Source organism: Capricornis sumatraensis, chromosome 3 (genome assembly GCF_032405125.1).
Source record: "Capricornis sumatraensis isolate serow.1 chromosome 3, serow.2, whole genome shotgun sequence".
Taxonomy (NCBI): domain Eukaryota; kingdom Metazoa; phylum Chordata; class Mammalia; order Artiodactyla; family Bovidae; genus Capricornis; species Capricornis sumatraensis.
Genome location: NC_091071.1, coordinates 78,746,416 through 78,771,430, shown reverse-complemented (window position 1 = coordinate 78,771,430; position 25,015 = coordinate 78,746,416). Strand labels below are relative to the sequence as shown.

The window sequence follows — 25,015 nt, the reverse complement described above, 5'->3', positions numbered from 1 at the left end:
CTCTGAGCTATTTTTTTCCCCAGCATTTCGAATTCTATTTACAAAAATCCAAAACTGCTTCTAGATTCTTCTCCTCCATGACCACCCTATTATTCAAGCACTTGTCTAACAAACCCAAGCATTTCTTTCTCTGATAGAAACTGGAACCTGAAATGAATGAACACAGAGAAAATAATAGCATTTTAACTTCTGATTTTATTCTTTGCCCCTCAAATGAACAGATAACAAAGCACTGTTTGTGTCCAAAGCAAAAGGCAGGGCCTCTTTTTCTCTTCTTTCACAGAGTGCCAGAAAATGTAAACAATATTTAGGTTGAACTTCTGAGTCCTCTGAATCTTCTGTCAGTCTTCAGAACAACACTGGTGTGTTTGTTTATACCAACATTTAACAGCATTAAGAGTGAAACAAGCAAACGGTCTGAGGCATTCATAGGAAGTGTTCAGATTGTGATACAGTCTTGTATCTCTATGGTTTTAGTCTGACAAAGAAAAACACTGCTTTAGGAAGTGGGTCATGTGGGTGTATAAGTGCTTCGTAGACAGGCCGGATAGGCCATGGTTCTGGTCCGAGTACCACTGAAACACAAAGGGAAGAAACGTATTTTATTCCTGCAACCCCACAGTGCCTCCGGCTTTGACTTTTTTGTGCTCTCAGAACCTGGTAATTTTTCTAATATTACCATTGAAATACCTAAGAATACTTGCATAAATAAAATAATTTACATGTATATGTGAAGAACAAGAAGATTTAAAGCCCTTTTACTAACTTTCACCATTGTTTTATATTTTTTAAACCTATATGTGAGATCACATTGGGGTGGTTGAGCTTTCACAGTGGCCAGCACCCTGGAATTCCGAGCCTGGATTCCAGAACTGGGGTGCTGGGTTGGTTACTTTGAATTTCCAGAGTTTGGTTTCCTCATTTGAAAAATGAGGGGGTTGGATTTCACTTCCTCTAAGGCACCTTCTAGCTAAAAAATTCCATGAAGCTTTTAGCTTCTGAATCTAATTCCTCTCTATTATAGAAAATCCGTAATACGTATAACCATAAACATCCTTCATAGGAATTAAAAATAGTATTATTAAAGAAAACAGGGAGATGGTATTATGGATTTAAATTTTATTGCTGGAGAGATGTCAGTAAGATGATTTTCACTGAATAAAGTTGGCTAGTGGTTATTGATGTAATACTATATTCTTATGAGTTGAATGCACTTTAGGAGTCACAGTTTAAAAAATGGTAAAGGGGATAAAAAAAGACCAGAAAAGTCTCACCTCACCCTCTGTAAATTATTTTAAGAAGCCAAATTTCTGAAAGAAGGAGGGTTTCCTTTTCTAGGTTCTCGTGCAACATAAGCAAGTGAGGGAAAAGTGGAGAAGGGGGATGGAACCACCAAGGATTGTCTCCCTCGACTTGGGTTTTGCCTTATTTTCCTCTCTGTCTCCATTTCCCACTCCTCAAGCAACTGGATTTCACAGCTAGCTCATTCATTCATTCAGTCAGTGAAAATATGAGCTTCTGTGGTGGGCCAAGCACATGTCAGGCATTGAAAACACAGAGATAGAAGGATTCTCTAGCTCTGAGTGGAACCGCATGATTTCTGGGAGCCTCTGAGGTCTCTGACAGCCTTCTGCGAAGGCTTCTTACTGAATAAACAGAATCTTCTGGCTGCTTTGAGGTTTTACAGGGATTTGAAGCACGAAGCTGCACTCAGTATGCAGGACCATAGAACTGTTGGATGTTTGAGCTAGAAGAGCCTCTAATCTTGTGGAAGCCTTTATTTAATATATGACTCGACTGGGATCAGCAAAGGTGGCGTGGCTTGCCTAGTGTCCCTCAGGGAGTTCATGGAAGATCCAAGAGTCATTTGCTAAAGTTCTGCCTACTCTACTGAATAGCCTTCTTGTCAGGTTTCAGCAAGAAAAAAAAAAAAAAAAAGGAGAAGAAGAAGTGTCCTCCTTTTAGCTTAGGGGTCTAAAGCCATCAACCTGAATAAAACGAAATTATGTACCATTGCCTGGAAATCCACTTGTGCATTAACCAGAGCTTTAGCAATCTGCGCTGAGTTTTGAAAGTGCACATTATCTGCAACAAAGAGAGAGAGTTAAAGTGCTGCTAAATACCAGAAAGCAGAGTGACAATGTACTGCCTGGAAATGAACACCAACAATTGTCTAGTCATGCAGTTGACATTGTCAGCAGTGAGTAATCACACTCGCTTATGGAAATGTCCCTGACTCTTAGGTACTGACCCTGAGCACAGGCATAGGAGGATGCTTAATGTTTCTTAAACAAAGTGATGCTGGCTCAGTATTTTTATGTGTAAGAGTCTTGCTTAAACCTCACCATCTGCTGTTCCGTGGATGAGAAGATAGTCTACATTTCTGAAATATTCTGCTCTTGCCATCACAGTTGAATTCTGGAAAAGGGGAAAAATTAACATTTTAGTTGCTGCAAGTTCTAATAGAAAACTAGCTAAATCATTGTGCAATGGACTTAGCACCAATACTGAAATTATGTATTGCTTTGGTTGATAAATATTTAAGAGTCAGAGCAACACATTTTCATCATCATTTGCATTACTTCCATCTGATTCTTAGTTTGAAAAACTGAAAGTTTATGTGTCATATGTTACATATGAGTGAGACCTTAGGCATAAACGATGCCCGCTCAAGCTGTGTGGGGGTTGGGGGCGGGGAGGAGGATGAGGAAAGAAAAAGTAGAATCCAAAGGGAGTTAATTCCTTCTAGTAAGGTGTTTTACAGCTGACAAAAGACCATCATATTTGCTTGTGGACCCAGCAGAAGTATAAACTCTGAATGACTGCTTTACAATTATTTAACACATATGAAATAAATGAATGACCTAAATAAAACAGAAGATGCTTACTTGATAGTGCTTGAGATTATCATCCTTTGTTGGGAGGCCCATGAATCTCTCTGTGTAGATAGATGCTGTAAAATATGTAAGAGCATGAGGTTTGCATGTGATAACTCAGGCCGGATAGTGAATGCATTAGTCTCTCAGTCATGTCTGATTTCTTGCATCCCTGCTAGGTTCCTGTCCACGGAATTCTCCACTGGAGTGGGCAGCCATTCCCTTCTCCAGGGGATCCTCCCAATATAGGGATCGAAACTCTGATCTCCTCCATTGCAGGTAGATTCTTTACTGTCTGAGCCAGCTCCTCCATCTCCCAGGGGGAGCTGCTGAGGAAAGGTCTTGCTTTCCTTTCTGTAATGCTCCACCCTAGTCATTTGCTCTGCTAGTTGTCTCTGGAGAAGAGATGCAGGAGAAGATTATGGAAACAGGAGCACCTAACAATAGAATGGACAGCTCTTCAGTTTTTTCACTTCTGCCCAAAGTTCTTTGATGGGGGAAATGTTGAGCTAGGAATGACCTCATTACATTTTTAAAGAAATCACAAATGCAGCCACCTCTAGTACTCTCATTGGTCTCTTAATTTGGGATAGAAATATGTCCCCCAACTCCTTCTCACCCCCCAACACACTTTTTTCCTCTGAATAAAGATTCCCAAGTCACAATGGCCTCATTTTCACCTCAACACAGGGAAGAGGATCTAATGAAAGCTAATTTTTGTGCATTTATTATAATTAATTCCAAATAGTCATCCTGCATTGATGTTAATCATAAAAATAGGCACACATGGAAGATATACTTCTTGAACAAATTTTTTGTTTCTTTGACTTCTGGAGTAATGTATCAGGCAGCTGCAAACTGTTGTGTGGTGGTGAATTACTTGGCTTGGCCTGATTTTCCCTAAGAACTGCTTAAAAACCAGTTTGGCTGCACCTGTGTGTCTACAAAAACAGAGTTAGCTCTGATTTTTAAAGATTTGGTTTATCAGGGTGCACAAGGTTTCTAGGAGAATAACATTCATTGGGTTTTGGAAGAGTCCTTTCTCGTCTTAAGATTTCTTTGATTGTTGCAACATGATTATAATGAATCATATAAGCAACCTCATGTATAGATTATATTTTTCCCAGTGATGCTGGGGTGAATTTTACTGCATAATTTGTTTTCCTAGCAACCTTAAATATAGAGTAATTATGTGTTAAATGTTTTTGCAGCAACATTTATGAAATGTTTCCATACCATAATATTCCCAGCTGGAGACCGGAGCCACAGCTATCCCACATTTGAAAAGACCAGTTCCTGAAGCAAGGGCCAGCGATGAAACATAACCTCCATAAGACTGTAGAGACATTATTAGGAGTCAGTCCCAGATTCACTCTCCTAAACTCTCCAACATATTTGTATAATGATTCTACTCACAATAAGTGCTGATGGGAGCTGGGGAATATGGATTGGGTAGATTAAATGTCTATCTTGCACTCTTGGCAATAAGTTTCAATAATTTCATCCTAGTCAATTACAAATACCTGGTGTGCTGATCAGAATATGGAGGGGGCAGTTTAAGAGATAGATACAACTGCAATTTTTCTGCAAGAATTTCTTTACCCATGCCTCTATGTTTTTCCAACCAGGACCTTGCTATGGCAAAAGCAGAATTTTACTCTTAAAAAGTGCACACACAAAAAGATCTTTTCCAAATGTAAAAGCAAGATACATTCCACAATGTACAACAGTAATGTGAGGCAAAACTTATATCTGTGTATTTACTTAATCTGTTTTCAAAAGAGAACATCAAGGGAACGACACAAGAACCTCTTGTGTAGTTTAAGAGATGGCCAGAGTTTGTATATACGTATTCTATTTTGAGGATTTCTGGCATAGCAGCTCAAAGGAGGAAAAGCCATTGGTGCCTTAACAAATCTTGCTTGCCCCTACTACCTCAGGGAACACAAACACAAAAGGAGATACAAATTGCAGAGTCTGAAGCAGGTTTAGCACTCATCACTTTTCTTTACCAGGGAATCGGTAGGTGATTCAGAAATGTGACCCTGATAACAGAAGGAGATGTGTGTCTGTGTCACTTGGAAATTTGAACCTTTTCCTGAAAATGAAGAAATGAACAGACAACTTCATAAGAAAGCTGCATCTTCCCCCAGAAGGCAAATTTTGTCTACCTGCTGGGAGAGAGATGCTTCCTCTGGGCACATGGATTAAGCAGTGTCCTGGATTAAGCGTACTCCCACCCTCACCCACACCAATGTCTGTGCTAGATTAGGATGTGATTATTCTTGCCCCAACACAGGAACGTCCCTATAAATCAAAAGAGGGCAATATGGCTCTCTAACTAATGGGGTGTCTTGTTATTACCACAAACTTCTGGGGATGATCTGCCCTCAGGTCAGGAGAGATCATACCGTCTTTTGCCACAGAAAAGTCAGTCTTAAGAGAGGGTGGGAGTGAGAGCCCTACAGAGCAAGGGAGAGACAGAAGACAGACACGGTGAAATCAGGCAGCAGATCAGTGGCCGGGGTCTAGTCTTAATCCATGAAGAACGTGCCCCGCAGGGATCAGCTAAAGCCTCTTGCTGAATTCAATTGTTAGAGAAAGAATGCTCTAACTGGTTTACAGTTTTATGTTTCCATCTCCGGGGAATCTTACTGAGGACCCTTGGCTACAAAACACAGACTAAAAGAGGCAGCTCCAATTATACCGTGGCCTCCTTTCATTATACTTGGAGGAGAACTAAACGTATTTTAATAGAGGAAAAATATATTTTAAAAACAGAAGGAAAATGTGGGTTTTAAAATCATTTTGATAAGTGAAAATTCTCATCAGGATCAAACTTTTACTTATAAAAATAATCTGTTTAGATTAGTAGGTTAGCAACAACTATTACTGAAATGAAAGATTTTTTTCTTCATTCTTAATTTTAGATTTAAATGCATGTAGAGTAAGCCTGAGTCCTTTAGAAATTTGATCGTTTATGGTTTAATTGGAAAAGTATGTTCACTGCAAATTATAATACTGGGTTCTGCTTTTCCTCTTGTATGCCCCATAACACAAAATAGCACAGAATGATATTTGAAATTAGAGCATTTGCATATAGTAAAAAGGGTTTTGAACATCTCTGTCCCAAATCCTAGAAATTATAAAAATATTAATCTGTATTTGTTCACTGATTAGATAAGAGTGTGGTATCTGAATAAAATCTTCACCTTTTCGATATGAACACATTGTCTCCAGAAATTTGTAAAAGCAAAACTAGTATAGCAGCAGCACAACAAAAGAAGGTGTGCTTTAAATTCTCAGGCAGCTTAGAAAAGCTGTTTCTATTGTAGAAATAAAGAGAGAAAAAAAAAAAAAAAACCACCCGAGTTGACTTTTTTCTGCTCTCCCATGGGTGGGGCTCCAAGGCAGAGTGGGTGGATGCAGTAAGAAAAGAGCCCACGGAGCAGATTGGCCATGAGAATTCTAGAATTTTGTCCTTTGCACTTAGATGCCTTGCCATTTTGTTTAAATGAAGGATATCTTTAAAAACTTTCTTAGAAGGGCACAGAATTTTGAGGGATTTATGGAACAGTATTCTGATGGGAGCTATAAGTCAGACTGGACTATTTTGCCTACAGGCAATAATAATAACTAGTTAACATTTGTAGGGCTAAGGTCATTGCAACAGTCTTTGTGGTCCTACAGGCTGTCTCCTTTCTCCCCTACCTATCCCATCTCTCTTTGCTCACTGGCTCTCTTAGTGTTCTTTGAATTCTCCAAGCATGATCTAGCCCCAGGACGTCTGCAAATGCCACCACCCCCTGCTTGGAATTTCCTTGTCTCCACAATTGGCATGGCTTCCTTCCTTCCTTTTTCAAGTCTTAACTCCAAAAAAAAAAAAAAAAAAAAAGTCTCACCTGTCCTTCTAATCTAAAACTGCATCAACCTTGTATGATGCTCCTTACTCCTTTCTTGTTTTGCTTTCCTCCATTGCATCAATCATTATTTAACATTTTATCTGTGCTATTTATCTTGCTTATTGCCTTTCTCCCCAACCATTCCCAGCTTGATAAACGTAGAGATTTTTGTCCATCTTGTTAATGAATGTCCCCCCTAGCACTGATGATGCAATCTGAAACACATTGTGAATAGAAATCAATATTTGTTTAATACATGACTTTCCTATTAACTCATCTAACTCTCATAGTGACTTGGTGGGGAAATTATTGTTGCATTTCATGATGAGGAAACTGAGGCTCAGAATAAATTTAGAGTAAGCGGTAGAGCTGAGGCTCAACAGCAGGACATCTGACAACAAGCTACTTCCTCTATATCCCTACATTAGAGCAACCTTGTTTGGAAGTTTTAAGTTCAGAGTCTAATATAGTCTCATTAGAGGTGCATTTGTCCTACTTTTACATCGTTGATCACACATAGCAATTCAAATTGCTTATAATTAGTCACTGGAAGAGAAAGGAACTAAGATTAAATCACGAACTAATGCTTATTCAACACCACCTGGCTAGGTCTATATTAACAAAGCAAAGCCCATAAATGAGGTTGTTATTCTAATAATTTAGCAAAACCCCTGCTGCTCTTCAATTGTCACAATAATCGCTTTAATTTTTCTTCATATAAATCAAGGTTTTTCAACCTTGGCACTATTGACATTGGGGGCTGTTGGAGGCTGTCCTGTGCACTGTGGGACATTTGACAGCATCTCTGGCCTCTACTCACTAGATGCTAGTAGCACTCCCCCAGTTCCGACAACCAAGTGTCTCCAGACATTGCCAAAGGTCCCCTGAGTGGCAAAATTGCCCAGGTCAGAACCACTGACATAACAGACACTTCCTAAGCATAGTGCTGAGTACATAGTACATAGTACATATCTATTAAGTAGCTAAAAACCAGGCTACTAGAATTTAGTTTGTGTGCCAGAAAAATGAAAGGGTACAATGAAAATGCCTTCTCTCCCCTTCTTAATCTGGATAATGGAGGGAAATGTATGATTTGTAACTTACTGACCAACTGGCCAAAGAAAAACTTGTGTAGTTAGCTTTAGTGTATTTCTCAGTTTAGCAAGGTGTCTAATACTTTGTGGAAACAGATGTTTACATAACACAGTAATAGGTAAACAAACCCAAATGGTCATTCTCAACATCTTTCTCTTTCCCTTCTCCAATTTCCCATAGGTCTCTGCTTATTATATTATAAAAGAACACACAAAACTATGACCTATTTTTGCCCCTTTCTTCACTGCATAAATTCAGGCCCTTGGTATTCGTTGCCAATATTACATCCCTCCTAATCCTTTGAACCACTCCCTCTCCCGACATCAGGCCATTCTTCATTCTGCAGCCTAGAGTATCTTCCTAAGACTCCAGCTTCACTCCCTATTGACTTCAAGACCACTTCTCAAAGAGGTATCCATGGAATCAAATACTTTTTGGTAATACTATATTAAAAAAAATGAACAGATTTCTTTACTGTTCTTCATGGAACCTATATGCACTATTATATAGAGTTCATAATTTACCAAATTATTAGACCAGAGAACGTTTGCCCCCAGATTTCACGGTACAACTCATTGGAGGAACGTTGACTTACAGGATTAAATTCAGCTTAAACAGCCTCATAGATATGTGAGATGGTGAATACTGCACTAAGCATTTGAGAAACAAAGTTGAAAGACAAAGTCCATTCCACTGATGAGCTTACATCCTTGTGAGAGAAGACAATGTACAAATAAGATAAAACGGTAATTCCTATAAGAGCAGTAATAAAGAGCTACTGGAGCATACAAAGGTCATATCTGAGTTGGGTCTTAAAAGAATAAGTAGAAATTTTGCATTCTGGAGAGAGGAAGACATGGGGCATGGAAGAAGAGGGTGGTCACTGAGGTGCATGAAACGGGCGTGATAGACTCACGGGAACAAGGAGACACAGACAAATCAAATTATTCATAAGGTGTGGGCAGAAGTAGAGGGAGATGAGACTGAAAAAGTAGGTTGCAATCAGATTGCCAATGGCCTTGCATGCAAGTAAATGTGTCTGGGCACTAGGCTGAAATCAGCAGGTAGCCCTAGAATATATATGAGCAATATAAGCAAAAAAGCAACATGGAAAGAATTGTGTTTTAGAACAATAATTTCATCAGCAACATTGGCGCTTATGAAACTAAAGCAAGGAGGCTAGTTAAGGGACAACTGCAAGATTTAAACCTGTACCTCCCAACCTATGGTCCATGCAAGTGGACTTTCATACAACACTCGAGTACAGAATCAGAAGCTCTGGTGTGAGGGCCCTGGGAACTGCTTTAACACGTTCTCCAGGTGATGCTTATATAAGCTAATGTTGGAGAAGCTCTGGTTTAAATTACATATAAAGAAACTTGAACTAAAATAATGTCAGTGAGGATGATGAGAACAGACTCAGATGTATGGAGGCAGAATTGACAGAATTTACTAATCAATAGAATATTGGAGTCAGGGAGCTGGAGAAGTTGAAAGCATCTCTAGAGATGAAAGCATCTCACCAGTTTGGGTGACTTGGTATATGCTGTGCATGCTCAGTGGCTTCAGTCGTGTCTGACTCTTTGCAACCCTATGGACTGTAACCTGCCAGGCCAGTCTGTCCATGGGATTCTCCAGGCTAGTATACTATAGTGGGTCACCATGCCCTCTTCCAGGGGATCTTCCCAAACCTGTGTTTCCTGCATCTCCAGTATATAGGCAGATTCTTTATCACTGAGCCACCTGGGAAGCTCAGGTATGTGGTAAGGTCCTTATTAAAGGTGAAGATTTGTTTTAAAGTAGACTATAATCTGTTTAGGGCTTCCCTGGTGGCTCAGTGGTGAAGAATACACTTACCAATGCAGGAGATGCGGGTTCAACCCTGGGGTTGGGAATATTCCCTGGAGAAGGAAATAGCAACCACTCCAATATTCTTGCTTGGAAAATCCCATGGAGAGAGGAGCCTGGCAGGTTATGGTCCAAGGGGCCACAAAAGAGTCAGACATGACTTAGAGACCGAACACCACCAACATAGTATGTTTAACTTCAGGAAATTAAGCTTGAGGCCTCGGTAAGACATTTGGGAAACATGATCAGCAGGCATTTGAAAGGTGGCGCGCAGAAGAGAGAGGTGGGGCTAGTGGCAGGCATCTGGCAGTCGGCCTCGTCTTTGACACCATGTGGATTTCCCCAAGAAAGTGAAGAACAATGAGAATCAAGACCAGATTCAGAAAAACACCAACATTTAAAGGATGAATAGAGTATAATGGTCACGGAAACAGAAAACTCAGAGGAGAAATATGTTACAGAGTCATGGATAAAGCCCACTCTCCTTCATGTGATGAGTGGGTTTCTTAAATCATCTACATACGTGGTCCTCTACCAAAGTACTTCAACCTAGAATGTTCTAGAAATGAAATTAAAAGTTCACTCTATGGTTATTTCAAATGAAGTAAAAGCAAAGTGAGAAATGTTCATGATTATATGTAAGTGTTCAGTTCAAAATGTGAATCTTTCAAGAATTTACTTTAGGAAATTTTATAAAAATGGATGGTAAGAAAAGTCTTATCTGAAATATTTCACTATAAAATATTTCATTTATTTCCACCCATTTGAATTCCATTCTGTTTTGATACTTAACACTTGATAGTTTTAAGAAGGACCAAATGGCTCGAAGTAACAACTTTTTACAAATTCATAACAGCTCTTCATCTGGTCACTGAGCTGAGAGGAATCCTGCAGATTCCCTTCAATATTGGGTTTCATTCCCTCCATCTTGTGCAGGCCGCTCTCAGAAAACAGCCAAGAAAAACAACCCAAGCACAAATGGCTGCAAATTGACTTGCAAATGTACAAATTCAGACCAAAAAGTGAAACAGGAAATCTTCTTTGAAGGGTGATTATCATAATTTATAATAGGCGATTCTAAACTCTTTGCCATAATTCTCTGAACTTTCCAGTGACTTTATTGCCCAAGACTGGTAAATGTCGCCACTTTCTTTCAGTATGTATTTAGAAAACCGGTATTCTCAAACTTGAGAAATGATTTCCACGACCTATAACTAGTAATAAATAATTATTTCTTCCAGTTAGCAGAAATTAACATTAGTTCAGGGAAAAAATTTGATTACAAAAATAAGAATCAAATAGCCAAGATATGACTAGGATAGACTGGGTCCTAAGGAATTTATACTTTGAAATTTCCTGTAATTTTCAACTTTATCTTAGCTTTTCATTAAAATGAAATGATGAAGTATAAAAAAATATGTTAACTCTAAAAAAAACAAACGGAATAAAACTTCTGACAAATATGATTCAGTTTTATATACTCTAATGGCTGAAATTAAGTGAAAGAGTATCAATTATGAGTTAATTTTCTATACAAGGGAGAAACAAAATGATTTTTAAAAAAGGAACAAACACTTAAAGCCACCACTTTGAAGCCCAGATTATCCAAATTGACTGTTTCCATTGACAGATCAAATTATGTTGCAACATTAACATTTCATGAGAAATCTTATAAGCGAACACTTTAGAAAATGATGATTGCTGAACCAAATAACAGGCATAAAACATATAAAACAACTCACCCAGCCCCATATGGCTATTCTTTTTTCATCAATGAAACCCATTTCTATGAATTTTCTAAAGTAAAAGAAACAAATTTTTAGAATTTTAAGTGTGTACACATGACATTTACTTCATTACACAAGCATATTTAATCCAAAGATTCAATAGAAACGCTACATTTTCTTTGTTTAAACACATGCATAATAAGGTTGCATTTACAAATAATTAAAATAATATTATCATTTTTCTGCAAAAGAATAAAGGAGCTGTTAAACTCTATGGTACATCTATCTATTGAGTAGTACTCTCGTGGCTGTAAGGCCTCCAAACCCTAATTGTCCTGATGAGTTACTTGGGGCTCAGATGAAGAAGCTCGTATTCAGCAAATGAATATTGATCAAAAGGGGAAATAATTTTTTAGTGCACTGAACAAGTAAATGGTTAGTTCAGGTTCTCAGACTACAGCTACCTGTTTTTGAGTTTGATATTAAATGTAGTTAAGTTATTTATAAGTAAAAAAGAGACAGAGACAGGCTCATAGTAACACCAGAAGAAATAGCATTTTGAGTGGGACCAAATTTCCAAATCTGCAGGTTTTGGAAAAAAAAAAAAAAGTTTTGTTGTTCCTGTTTTAAATTTTATTAATTTCTTATGATTTTGTTTGCTTACATGTTAATGTGAAAGAATTTCAATCTAAAATGGGACTGAAAAATAAAAATGAAAAATCGCACACGGGTGCCCTCAGGACTTCGAGAGACTGATTTCCATATATGCCTGATGTACAGAAAACTGATATTACTGAAATTTTCTTAAATGATAGGGAGTTGGCCTCATATCAACCTTGGAAAGTTTTGCTTATGGTTTCCAGAGACCAGAACAAGAAATGACCCAAGTCAGGTTAGTTCTTCAAAATACATTGAATTGAGCTTTGTATGATGGGGCTAGTTTTATCTGCCCAGGTAGGAGTCAAAGTTGGTCTCTGTTTGTTTTTGATTTTAACAGACTCTCACTGAACTCTTCCCTCTTTATATTCCCTGCCTATAATACAGCCTATCCCAAACCCTCAATGAACTGGCCTATAGCTTGCTATAGTTTATGAGTCCAGAACTGCAATTCCTCTGCCATACTTGAATAAACTCATTTTTAAACAATTTTGAGTTTGCCTCATTTTAACCTTTTATTTAAGTTGACATGCATTATAATTGGAGAAGGGCAGGGCAACCCAGTCTAATATTCTTGCCTGGAGCATCCCATGGACAGAGGAGCCTGGCAGGCTACAGTCCATAGGGCAGCAAAGAGTTGGACACGACTGAAGCGACTTAGTACATACTCACACATTATAATCACTGTCTCATTTTTGGTCACATCCATCCATGGAAAAATATCTATCCCTCTCTCATTTTGTATTTAGATACCCTCTGTTTATCATGGTTTGGACAACTATATGTATCTTTTAGAATATGAATATGATTCATTCAAGCTCCATCACAAAAGACCCTTCATTTGAAATCAAGTTTGAAGACAAATCTCTCCTTAGGAGCAAAGGGCCATGCTTAATGATGACCTTCAGAAAGTCCTGGGAAACTCTCAGACATCTAAGTGCATTGCTGGTACAAAGCAAGAGTGTTTTGGGCTAATTTACTCCATGCTTACCTGAGCGCTGGTGTTCGAGAGCCATTGTGATTTATTTAGGGAGTGATTTGATAGAAGAAACTCTCAAAGAAACGGAAGCAGTGGAAGGAAAAAGCAAAGTGAATGAGCCACTACAGGGGCCTGGATGGGACAGCGAAGGAAAAGAAGGGGGTGGACCAAAGTGACACTCATGACCAGAAAAACTCTTTTTTTTTCTGGTTGCCTTAAGTGACGTTAATGTCCTTCCTCACTCTTCTCTGGAACTAGGATGGAGTGATTTGCGTTAGCTGAATAATGGAATTTCTTAAAGGGATTTCACAGCAACCATTTTGCTCGTTGCATGGATTCAAAATGCACGTTTCTGCTGCACAGAGGAGTTGGGCAGATGCCCGGGACAAACAGATGGGAAGAAGCCCCGTCAGTCACAGCTTACTCGACACTAATTCTGAAGGACACTGAGGCGTCTTCAGGGGAGAAATGCAGTAGCGAACGCAGAGTTGCTACCTGTGTGGATGCTTGTTCACAGTAGGTAGAGAAAACGGGCTGTCAACTGTGGTATTTTGGCAATTCGCCCACAAACTTCAAAAGCCAAATGGAAGAAAAGAAGGTTCACTTTCTTTGTCAAAAAAAAAAAAAAAAAAAAAAAAACCCAAACAAAGCAATCTTGCTGCTCGTGCTTGAAACCAGTTTGAAGCCATAAAATCAATCATGATTTTATGATCTCCCAGAAGCTAGCAATCATATTGCCTTGCATCTGGGGTAAAAGCAAATAACAGGTGATACATGGGAACAGGAAATTCTTAACAGCTCCCTTCCTAGGTTTATTCCAAAAGGATGACATTTACAGGAAATGATAGCGCAATAGTTAACATGGAAATGAAACATTAACACTTAATGTGGCAAGACTAGGTTAAAGGTTAGCTAGATAATCTGAGCACTTTGAGACCAACCAGGCTTTATAAAATTTACGTCCAAAATTCTGAAGAGCTTTCAGGAGGGTTATCAGAAATACTGCCAATAATGCAGTTAAATCAACAAAATGTTAATAACAGGGGAAAAAGCATGTTTTTCTAATTTTGGAGATTGGCCTGGACTTTACAAATTTTCTCTCTTAAAAATAACCCTAGGCTAAAAATCAGTTTGACACCCTATTGATTGATTATTATTCTATTTTGGAAATGTTTTTATTGGTATCATGTATAACAGTATATTGTTTCTCATATAATTCTTTCTTATCACTATCCCTGAAGTTATATAAAGTTTCAAAATTATGGGAATGTCTAAAGTGCCAAACTTACCCCAGATGAGCAGATTTGACCCTGTAACTACTGAAGCTTTAAGGGACTCACATGTGTACCACTTGCGAAGGAGACTGAAGAATGTAGGGCTCAGTTTTCCTTAAGCTTTGACCTCAAATGCATTTCATTTGGGACATTCAAAATTTGTGCCGCTGTAGGGCTTTTTTCCCCGCTTTACTTCATTGAATTTATTTCTCAACCTTGAACAATATTTATTAGTATTTTCAAATATGTACATATGATTTTTTTGCTATGTAAAAAATTTAGCCTGATTGCATTTCCTAAGAGATTCAAGGAAACAATCTCTTTTTTTTTTTTGCAGGATGAGGTAATTTGAGGACCATGGACAGGGAAGCCTGGTGGACTACGGTCTGTGGGGTTGCAGAATCAGACACAGTTTAGTGACTGGACGACAGCAACAAGAGTTGGAGGACTATCGTAGAGGGATTACAATCCCGAGTCCTCAGGTCAGACATTCAGGGTCTGATTCCTAAAACATTTCTCTGGAAAATATGTGACTGAATTCTTTCTAGAATTATGACTACAAATCTATCCTCTAGCTTTTGTCTTCTCAAAACATCGGGCTTTAAGGCCTCCCTTATACTTTTGCAGAATAATGGTTGCAAGCAAGGTGAAGGCCAAACCCAGTTGGCATCTCCACTGCTGTAGATGCACTTTGCATGGGCCACACAGACACCCCTGTTCACTGAGGTAAATATAGAAAGTTCCATGTGGTTTATTCACTCTTCAGAAACTGTAAGTGCACTGAAAGTTGAGATTGTAAATTGCATGATTTTATACAGAGTATTGTAATTGCATATACTACTTCACCTGCTCTTGAATGGCTGAGTCAATGAGTGAACATATGTCTGATCTATAGTACAAAAACTTTCTTCAGGTTCCATCCAAAAATGGCTCAGAGGAGGTAAAGGTAGATAGTTACGGCCTCTGGTCCAATCTTCATTTCAGTTCTAAGCATCATTTATGTTATTGTGAAAAATCAATAGAATTTGTGGCTTCCTGTTTTATGTGTTGAACAGAAATAAAAATTTATATTAAGGTCAATGCATGGATATCAGGTTTAAATTTTCAATTCATCCAAAGAAAAACATTAAGAAGTTATCTGTTCTATCTCTTCTGTTTCTTGAGTTATTCCTCTTAAGTTTGAATGCCACATTTTTGGTGATGAATAAATGCACAAACATATAATGATGTATGATGGTAATGATTGTTTTTAATCAACACCAAACAAATCCCTTTTTAGCTCTACCAACTTTGGAAAGTCGAATTATAAACCACAGTTTCCATCTCTGTCCTTTGGATTATATGTCCCTGGTGTTTTATTGCATGGTTTAATACAAGCAAGTGTGACGCACAGCCAGAAAAGAATTAAGTCTATAATGCTGGTAGCTGCGTTAATGTTTTTAAGGCATACCATAGTCTTATATGAGACATTGTATCTTGGGATTTTTCTTTGAATTACATTTCCTATGACTCTCTGTCACACAGAAGTATCTCTCAAAAAAGTTGAAATAGTGGAAAGGCCAAAAATCTGGGTGAGTAGGAAAGACAGAGCCTCCTAGAAGTTAAGTGTGAATGATGTCTACAGATTGTGTAACAGTATTTAATAATTTACTTATTAATTTGTTAGATTTTATCCAAATAGACTTTGCTTTTAATTGAATGTTTTGTGTGTGTGTAATTAGTGTCCACAGAATGAAAATTTAAAAGCATATGATTACTTTTCTATTAAAAAAAAATCACTTGTGAGTCTAAACTCTTCTGTTTTGATTAGAGACAAAAAATACAGCAAAGTATTGTCTGGGCCTGGCTCCTAGTTGTTAAATACAGTCTGTGTTATGCACGCTACATTGAAATCAATAATCATTCGTGATATTAAGATGGTAAAAGAAACATACTAATTAATTTTCTAAATTGGTCTTTTCTGTGAAGCATTGTTTGACCTTCAGCTGTCATGCATGCACGTATATCCACAACTTAGAGTGCAATCAGACTGTGTTAGTTTTTACATTTACAAGCTACTATTCTCTAAGGTCACCTACCTGACAGCTATAAGAAATATCCAGAGGAATCCTGCACAGTGCTGCCAAACTAGGAACAATTTTGGTGACTCTTTTCTTTTTGTTTCAGGAAGAAATGATTGAGCCATAAATTGTGGTTGAAAAGGTAGTTGGGAAGAAGTCAGATTATAAATCTGTATTTCTTCTAAATGTTTTCATAATGTAATTTCTATTACATAAAATAAATTTTTTTTGGTCAAATGAAAGTAGGAAAACACTTTCTTGCTAATATGATAGCTTAATCATTAATGAATGTCTGATATCTGAAAGTACATAGTGCCGATGAAATCTTGAGCCATTTCTGAATTTATGAGGTAGAATCCACAAGGCTTGAGCACTCAGATGTCCTGTTTTCTACAGACCATTCCTAAAGTTATACAAATTTTTCTGTTAATTGTGAGCCATGTTAATGAAAGGCTATTAGAATGACTAAAACATGGAAAGAGAGTATTTATCATCTTTCACTATGAATTATTTTTCTACTCTTTTCCGTGAATAATTGTTTTCTCATATTGGGTAAAAATATCCCTTGATGAGTAATGATAGCTTTAGATGACGTTAGGAAAACAGACAAAAAGAATTAAGGCATTAAGGATGGAGAAACCCAAAAGTTATTGCATAACTTTTCTTGACATCAGTTTCTGTTTGAATGAGAAGGCGCTCACCTGACAGCTGTGATCTGGTCCTCAACTTCATAAACACCCAGTTTTCGATACACTGCATACAGGAGTTTGTCACCTTGGAAAGCTGTTCCTCGACCATCCACCAAGGCAATGACTATCCCTTCCTTACTTGCAAGATAAGATATCCAACTAACAGCGAATATAGACCTTACACTCTGACTGCAGGGACCACCATACCTAAAGGGAAAAAAGAAAGAGAATCTCTGATGTTTTTGTGAAACTCAACTTCCCATCGGGGCCAAGAATTGCCTTTAGTATTTCCCAGTACATTCGTATGATAAAATTTCAATAACAGCGGCATTAGAACTGGCTCAGAATCAAGAGAGGACCAGGCTTTTCCCAGAGGTTTGCTACAAGGAAGTTGTTCTGGGACACAGCCCCTCCTATTCCCCAAAACGGATACATCTAGGGTTGGCATTTCAAGGAATATGTGTGGGTTTTTCGTCATTTCTGCCACCTGCCACTTGCTAAAAGCAGGCATAAGATATACTAAAAAAAATGCATGGTGTTTTAAGCAAATTGTGTGTAGGTCAGCACTGATTTGGGGTGTGATTCCACAAAATGTATTCCATTCCCTTATTTCATTTCTAACTCAATTACATAAGATGTGAAGATGATTTACAATATTTTTTTGGCTGCAATTTCTCTATCTCAAAGGTATTCTGACACATTAGGCAATTTGCCACACAAAGGAAATTCTAAACAGCAAATGCAAGCAAGTCCATCTAAAAATCTCAAAACTTTCTCAAGCTATTTTAAATAGCCATATTTTATTTACTCTGATTAGTTGGGGAATATATAAAACACCATCAATAGGAACTGTTACCGAGGAGAATGGTTCATTCTATCACACAAATGTGTATTTAATACAGCATGCTTTCAATAAATAGTTTTTAAACCAAAGAAAATATTACATACACTTGAATTAGCAAGGGATACTTCTTTGATTTGTCAAACTGAGGAGGAAGAATCATCTTGTACCACAATGCTTGAAAAACAAAACAGAGAAAAATCTTCATTCCACTATACTCAGCATTATTTATTTTCTTTAATAATAATATATAACATAAAATCAACTTATAATTGGTAAATTGGGAAGAATCAAGACTATGTTTTTCTTGATTTTTTGTCTAATTTACAAGTTACTAGAAATATCGAACTATTGTTTTTCTAGAAGCACACATTCTAAAATTAAAATTAGATAAACTTTAAAAACAATCAGTGTTGAAATGGAGCTATAGAAAAAATATCAACCCTATTCACAGACATATGAAAGATATTTCATAAAACCTTATTGCTATAGTAAGATTTTAAAATTACAATCCTGTAATATTATAGGGTTACGCTATTATAGCATTATACTTAAAACTATACAATTTTGTTTCTAAAAAGCAAGATAAGTGCTCAGCTTCATATTTATTCATGAGAAGTTTTTAAAGATCTTACTAATATCATCCACTTTAAGTTTCTTTATTTCTTCTTTGGGCAGCTGAATATTTTTCAAAGCATTTTCCAATTCCTTGTTGTCTTCCAGGATTTTAATTTCTTAAAAAAAGAAGTTCATTTTTAATTAATAGAAGTTCTATAAAAGGTTTCTTTCTTAAAATGTCTTTCAATTTACTATGGATGAAACTGAAATGGTAAACGGAATGCTTAAGTATTTCATATTGACAAGCAGATTTTTAACACAGGCTTTAAAGCAGGGATGAGCTTGTAAAAGACATCAATCATTGTCTCCTAAACTGACCCTGATGGCATCAAAACACATTTTGAGCAGAATCACAGAAGTAACAATGCTTATTCAGCCACATTTTCCTGTGTCCAACCTTTTTTTTAATAAGTGCCCTGAGTAGGTAGCATTTTGAAAAAAAATTTGCTGAAACAAAAGTGGTAGAAATAAAATCTATATTGCTGATACTTCATATTTAAAGCAATTAAGTATATAGCTATAAAGTTTGTTTTAAAATCTTCAATGAAGAAGATCAAATATTAAGTCTGTGATTTTTTTCATATCTATTTCTTTCTTAAACTCTTGCTGCTGTACTTGCTTAATATAGGATATTCTTTTTTTTTTTTCTGGTAATTGAATTACTGTGCATTCAATTCCTTCAAATCCTTTCCTTCAAGATAGTTATATATCTTAGTAGGACAACCATATATACACACTTACGATCTTTGTCTTTCATCATAAAGTGTTAGTCACTCAGTCATGTCTGACTCTTTGTGACCCCATGGATTGTAGCACTCCAGGCTCCTCTGTCCATGGAATTCTCCAGGCAAGAATACTAGAGTGGGTTGACATTTCCTTTTCCAAGGGATCTTCTAAAGCCAGGGAGTGAACCTGGTTCTCCTGCATTGCAGGCAGATTCTTTACCATCTGAGCCAACCAGAGACTCCTAAAGAGAACACTCAAAGGGGGTACCTGGCAAAGATCTAAAAAACTTCTGTTTAACTGAACAAATCCATTGATCTCCTGAGAAAAGTTAGGTTTTTTGAATAATAAGTGATGCTTGTAAGCTTTATTTTTAAAAAGAGGGTCTGGATGACTTCTGAGATACAGCAGGCCTGTGGACTCCTTGTTTTTGTGCTTTTTTAAAAAAGTGGACCTTGAAGACGGGGAGCTGGGGGAGTGCTTGTAACTACACTAAGTTTGCCAAACCACTTCTCTTGTAACTCTCAGTTTTCATGTACTCATGGCATTTTGCTCCAACGTGTTACATTTAATCTTAGAACAAGGATAGATGTTTTGGTATGAGTTGTATAAGATACATAATACATTTCATTTTAACTTTGGATAATCCATCAGGAAAGAGATAGTTGTGGCAATTTAAAAGTTAAAACTAAAAAAGGGAATAGCAGGAGATGGGGAGAGATAAATTAGGAGGTTTGGATTTACATATATGTACTACTGTGTATAAATAGGTAAACAACAAGGACCTACTGTATAGCACAGGGAACTATCAATACATTCAGTATCTTGTAACACCCTGTAATGGAAAAGAATCTGAAAGAGAATAGATATATATGTATATGGACTTCCCTGGTGACTCAGAAGGTAAAGCATCTGCCTGCAATGCAGGAGACCTAAGTTTGACCCCTGGGTTGGGAAGATCCCTGGAGAAGGGAATGGGCCCCTACTCCAGTATTCTTGCTTGGAGAATTCCATGGACAGAGAGCCCTGGCGGGCTACAGTCCTTGGGGTCACAAGGACTCAAACAGAACTGAGCGACTTTCACTTTCACTTTAAGGACGTTCCAGGTGATACTAGGGGTAAAGAATGCTCCTACCAACACAGGAGATGTAAGAGGTGTGGGTTTGATCCTTGGGTTGGGACGATCCCCCTGGAGGAGAAAATGGCAACCCACTCCAGTACTCTTGCCTGAAGAATCCCATGCACAGAGGAAGCTGGCAGGCTACAATCCATGAGGTCGAAAAGAGTTGGACACAACTGAAGTGACTTAGCATGCACACATAACTGAATCACTTTGCTATACACCTGAAACTAACACAACATTATAGATTAACTGTATTTCAATTAAAAACTCAAAACTAAAAAAAATAAGTTAAATGAATACTCAGTTCTAAATACAATGGAGCCAGTCCTTCATTCTCTATGTGTGGATTCTGATTGTGGAACTGTCAAGGATAAAGGGAATCTATGTGGAGCAAGCACACAGAGTGGCTGTAATATTTACTTAGACCATGTTTATCATTTTGCCAACAGATGCTGGAAGTCTGAGACAATACACGGATGTTGCCTGATTGGGTTGACCTTGATTCCTTCTCTAGTCTGTTCCCAGTTAAGGACTTACTGAAATGACAAGTTGAATAGAAAAGCTTATTAATGCTTCTACAGTCCAGAGTTGCATCTTTATGGATAGTAGATGAGCAATTTTCCTACCTCTTGGAGCAAAATAGAATTTCATAGGGCTGTGAAGAGAGGGAGGGGTTGCAATTGGGTTTCTCTGTGTGGCTTTGCATTAGGAGTATATAATATGGCAAGGCTTGCTAGAGCCCAGACTATACCTTTTACCTTCTTTTACTTATCATTGTATACTTGATGCCCAGCATGCTCAGTACCAAGTACATGATATGTGGTTGTGTTCTCCGTATGTTTGGAGACTCTTCATTATGATGAAATCAAGGTGTAAGAATGATAGATTACATCTGATTTATTTGTTAAAATCATATTAACTATGATATATTATTCATTGATTAAATTATGTGAAGAATCTTCAGGAAACCTGATAAATAAGGCTATTCAATCAGCTGAGCAATTTTAATGAAAATCTGCTGTGTCTGAAATTCCTAAGCCTCAAATGGGTCCTCCATGTCAAGTGTCAACTCTTCTATGTTTTTGTAGCATCTGGATCAAGTGCTATCTGTTATTGTCCAATGACTTTACTTCACTTTGCAAAGAAAATACAGCCATTGCACTGTGTTCTACAAACTGTGGCAGGTGGATTCTTTACCAGCTGAACTATCAGGGAACCCCTGTTTTCTACAAACTTTCTTAGAACTACATCAAAAATTTCCTCACTCTCATCACAAGGCCAGAGATTAATTTCCTCACCTGTCTCTGGACTCCACTTTACCCCGAGTGGAGGGACATCCACTCCTTTATGCCTTCAGCCATGGTCTCCACATTTCTTCCATCAGCATTCAACCATTCTCAAATGTTTATCAGCTTTCAAAAGCTAATTTAAACCTCTATCAATCTCTTCCAGGATTATCCACCTCTTTCCTCCACTCATCAGTCAGACCTATTGAAAATGGTCTCTTTTTATTTACTTACCTTCTATGCAAACCTAAACTTACTTCAATCTTGCTTCTACCTCCACTGCTCCACTGAAACTGTTCTGACTAAGCTAATGCTCATCCTTACTTTGTTAAGCTCATTGATTTAGGGCAGGTCTTGTTTCACTCTGAAGTGCTTGACGCAGACGAGCACGCCCTTTTCTTGAGATCCCCTTCTCTGCTGCGTGCCATGAGTCCGTACTCTCAAGGGTGTCCTTCTCCTTCTCTCCACCCTCAGTCTCCTTTACAGGTTCATTTTCTCTTTCCATTTCTCATGTTGGTGTTCTGCACAATTTTACTCTAGGCTCATTCTTTACTACCCTTGCCCACCCTCACTTTCCCCCTCTGCTCTCTCATGCATTTCCACAAACTTAGTAACCATGTATTCCATAAATGAATAACTTCCCGATAATTATCTTCAACTCAAACTAATCCTCCAACATCCAGATCCAAAAGTATGTCGCTCCAGGACAGCTCTTCTTGGATACATGTCATCAGTACCTCAAACTCAATATTCAAAACAAAATTCATCACCTCTCCAAAAACGTTTTCTCCACAGTGGGTCCTATCTTTCAATAAAAAGCATCAGTGTGAATCCATTTGACCAAGTTAGACATCCAAACAGCATCAACCTCTCCCTTATATTTATGAGTCTGAAGGTTGACGTAGTCATCATTAGGAAACATTTCTTAACCCCCTATTCCAGAGGAGGAGCCCTGCTAATATGCTCTCATGACTCTCTACTTTCCCTCTCTTAATAGTTTAATCCCATTGTGTTGTAACTGTCTGTTCACACATTTGCATTCCCCACTGACCTGTAATCTCCTGAGAACAAGACCATCTCTAATGCCATATCTGTTCACTTTTAGGATGTATTTTCTAGCAAAGTGCCTGGTTTAATGTAATAGGTGCTTAATAAATGAGTATTGAATGAAAAATTTTGGCACCAAATGCAAAGAGAAACTACAAATAAATAGAAGACGGCATCTGCTCTGAAAAGCTACTCTGAAACTTATCTGGACCCCACTCCAGTACTCTTGCCTGGAAAATCCCATGGATGGAGGAGCCTGGTAGGCTGCAGTCCATGGGGTCGCTAAGTCAGACACGACTGAGTGACTTCACTTTCAGTTTTCACTTTTATGCATTGGAGGAGGAAATGGCAACCCACTCGTGTTCTTGCCTGGAGAATCCCAGGGATGGGGGAGCCTGGTGGGCTGCCTTCTATGGGGTCGCACAGAGTCAGACACGACTGAAGCGACTTAGCAGTAGCAGCAGCAGCCCAATATAAGACTTATTAAACTGGAATTTTGAAGGCAGACCTGAGAATCTGTATTTATAATAAACCTCTCTGGAGTATTTCATCATGGGGCAAGTTTGCAGAACTGCACTATAAAAGAATTTTCATTGGTTTTGAGAGTTAAAAACATGTAAATACATATAACTGTTGGGACCTAACAAACGCCATGATAGGCTTCAGGGACTAAGGTAGGACTCATGGGAAAGGCTGAGTCATTGCCCAGTGAGGTCATCCCCACGGATGCCAGGACTTGTCTAATCAGCATACTCCCCGTAACCTGGTTTGAGTTTATCAGGATGTAAAAGACATCCCCCTGCAGCCAATAGCCAATTAGTAAATACCAGGAAACCCCTGCAGCCAATAAAGATTAGCCAATTAGTAAATACTAGGAAACTCCTGCAGCCAATCAGCCCTTGCCAACTCTCTGTTCTAAAACCTATAAATACTGCTGCAAATCTGGGCAAGGGGCTCCTTGCTCCACTCCACTGTGTTGGATGTGGTGGGAGCCCCAGCTCAAACTAGAAATAAAACCCCTTCATGCTTTTGCATTGCTGTGGACGTCTTATTCTCTCAGTTTTGGGGACTCGGATTCTAGGCATAACATTTGGGGGCTCGTCCAGGATCCCTTTAACTGGGAAGAATAACACTCTCCCGGTAGAAGGGGTTTCCTCACTAGGAGGAGAGATATCTGAACACCAGTGTTAGTTCTGGTTAAGACCAGCGTAAGGCTGAGGCCCAGCATGGTGCTGGGGAGGCGGCTGGCTCTGTTCTCTGGTTAAGACCAGCGTAAGGCCAAGGCCTGGCATCATGCTGGGGAGGTGGCTGGCTCTGTGGACGCTTTGTTGGTAAAATTACCTCGAGGGAAAGAAAGTTTCAGGGGGGCCCAGGAAGACCTAGTGTTGTGTTCTCGGCTGATGTGTATTTGCTATCTGTTTGTCGTGTCTGTGTGAGTGCCGGCATTGTCTCTGCTCTTTGTGTGTTCATTTTGTCTCCTGTGTTCTTCTCTGTAATCATGGGGCAAGCGACTTCTACTCCTTTGTCCCTTATGACTGATGTTAGTACTTAGATCTGAAGTTCTGTGTCTCTATAGGAGGTTTTCTGAGAGACTGTATTTTTGTATTTAAGGGCTTCCCTGGTGGAGCCGAGGTTAAAGTGTCTGCCTGCAATATGGGAGACTTGGGTTTGATCCCTGGGTCGAGAAGATCCCCTGAAAAAGGAAATTTTGCTCTGTCTGGCAACCATGTGGTTTAGACCTGCCGCCATTTTGTTAGAACTTGATTTTCTTTCCCTGTGCCTTGAGACCAGGGCTCTCAGGAACACTTATCTGACACTGAGGAAAAAGGAAAAAAAAGGCTTGAAGCTAGATCTTGCACTGTGTCTGTCTAAATATGTCTTGGTAATATTTTTGTATATGAGCTCTATTTATTTGGCTTAAACAATAAATTCCAGGTTTATGTGAACTGGGAAATATTCAATGTTAAATATCTGATATTAATGTTTGTTGACCTATCTAATATAGACATGTCTTAGAATAATTAACGTTAAGTAGAATATTTTCATTGTACCTAGGATTAATCTGTTATGTGATATTAATGTAAAATTTAATTGAATTCTTGAAGAACACCCTAAGTTTGTTTCTGAAACTTATCTCAGTAATCTATCTTTGGATGAAGATCAGACGCCTCATGACCTGCAACCAGGACTGGAAAAAGACATAATTTAAGGGACTGTCTCCAACATGGATGGAAGGACTTTTATCAGGAGAAACTACACTACACTAGGAT

General features: G+C 38.2%; 1 protein-coding gene across 2 annotated transcripts in view; it reads right to left on the bottom strand.

The window, feature by feature from the left end:
- Positions 1 to 219: 219 nt before the first annotated feature.
- Positions 220 to 25,015, bottom strand: part of FAP (fibroblast activation protein alpha) — an 81,310-nt gene continuing 56,514 nt past the window's right edge. For both annotated transcript variants that reach the window (XM_068967387.1, XM_068967389.1), the window contains 9 exons: positions 18,584 to 18,682; positions 18,056 to 18,125; positions 17,120 to 17,314; positions 11,464 to 11,518; positions 4,113 to 4,212; positions 2,889 to 2,953; positions 2,346 to 2,418; positions 2,012 to 2,085; positions 220 to 575 (listed from right to left, as the gene is read on the bottom strand). In XM_068967387.1, coding sequence (XP_068823488.1) covers positions 474 to 575; positions 2,012 to 2,085; positions 2,346 to 2,418; positions 2,889 to 2,953; positions 4,113 to 4,212; positions 11,464 to 11,518; positions 17,120 to 17,314; positions 18,056 to 18,125; positions 18,584 to 18,682 — 833 coding nt within the window. In that variant the 3' untranslated portion in view covers positions 220 to 473. The remainder of the gene's footprint in view (positions 576 to 2,011; positions 2,086 to 2,345; positions 2,419 to 2,888; positions 2,954 to 4,112; positions 4,213 to 11,463; positions 11,519 to 17,119; positions 17,315 to 18,055; positions 18,126 to 18,583; positions 18,683 to 25,015) is intronic.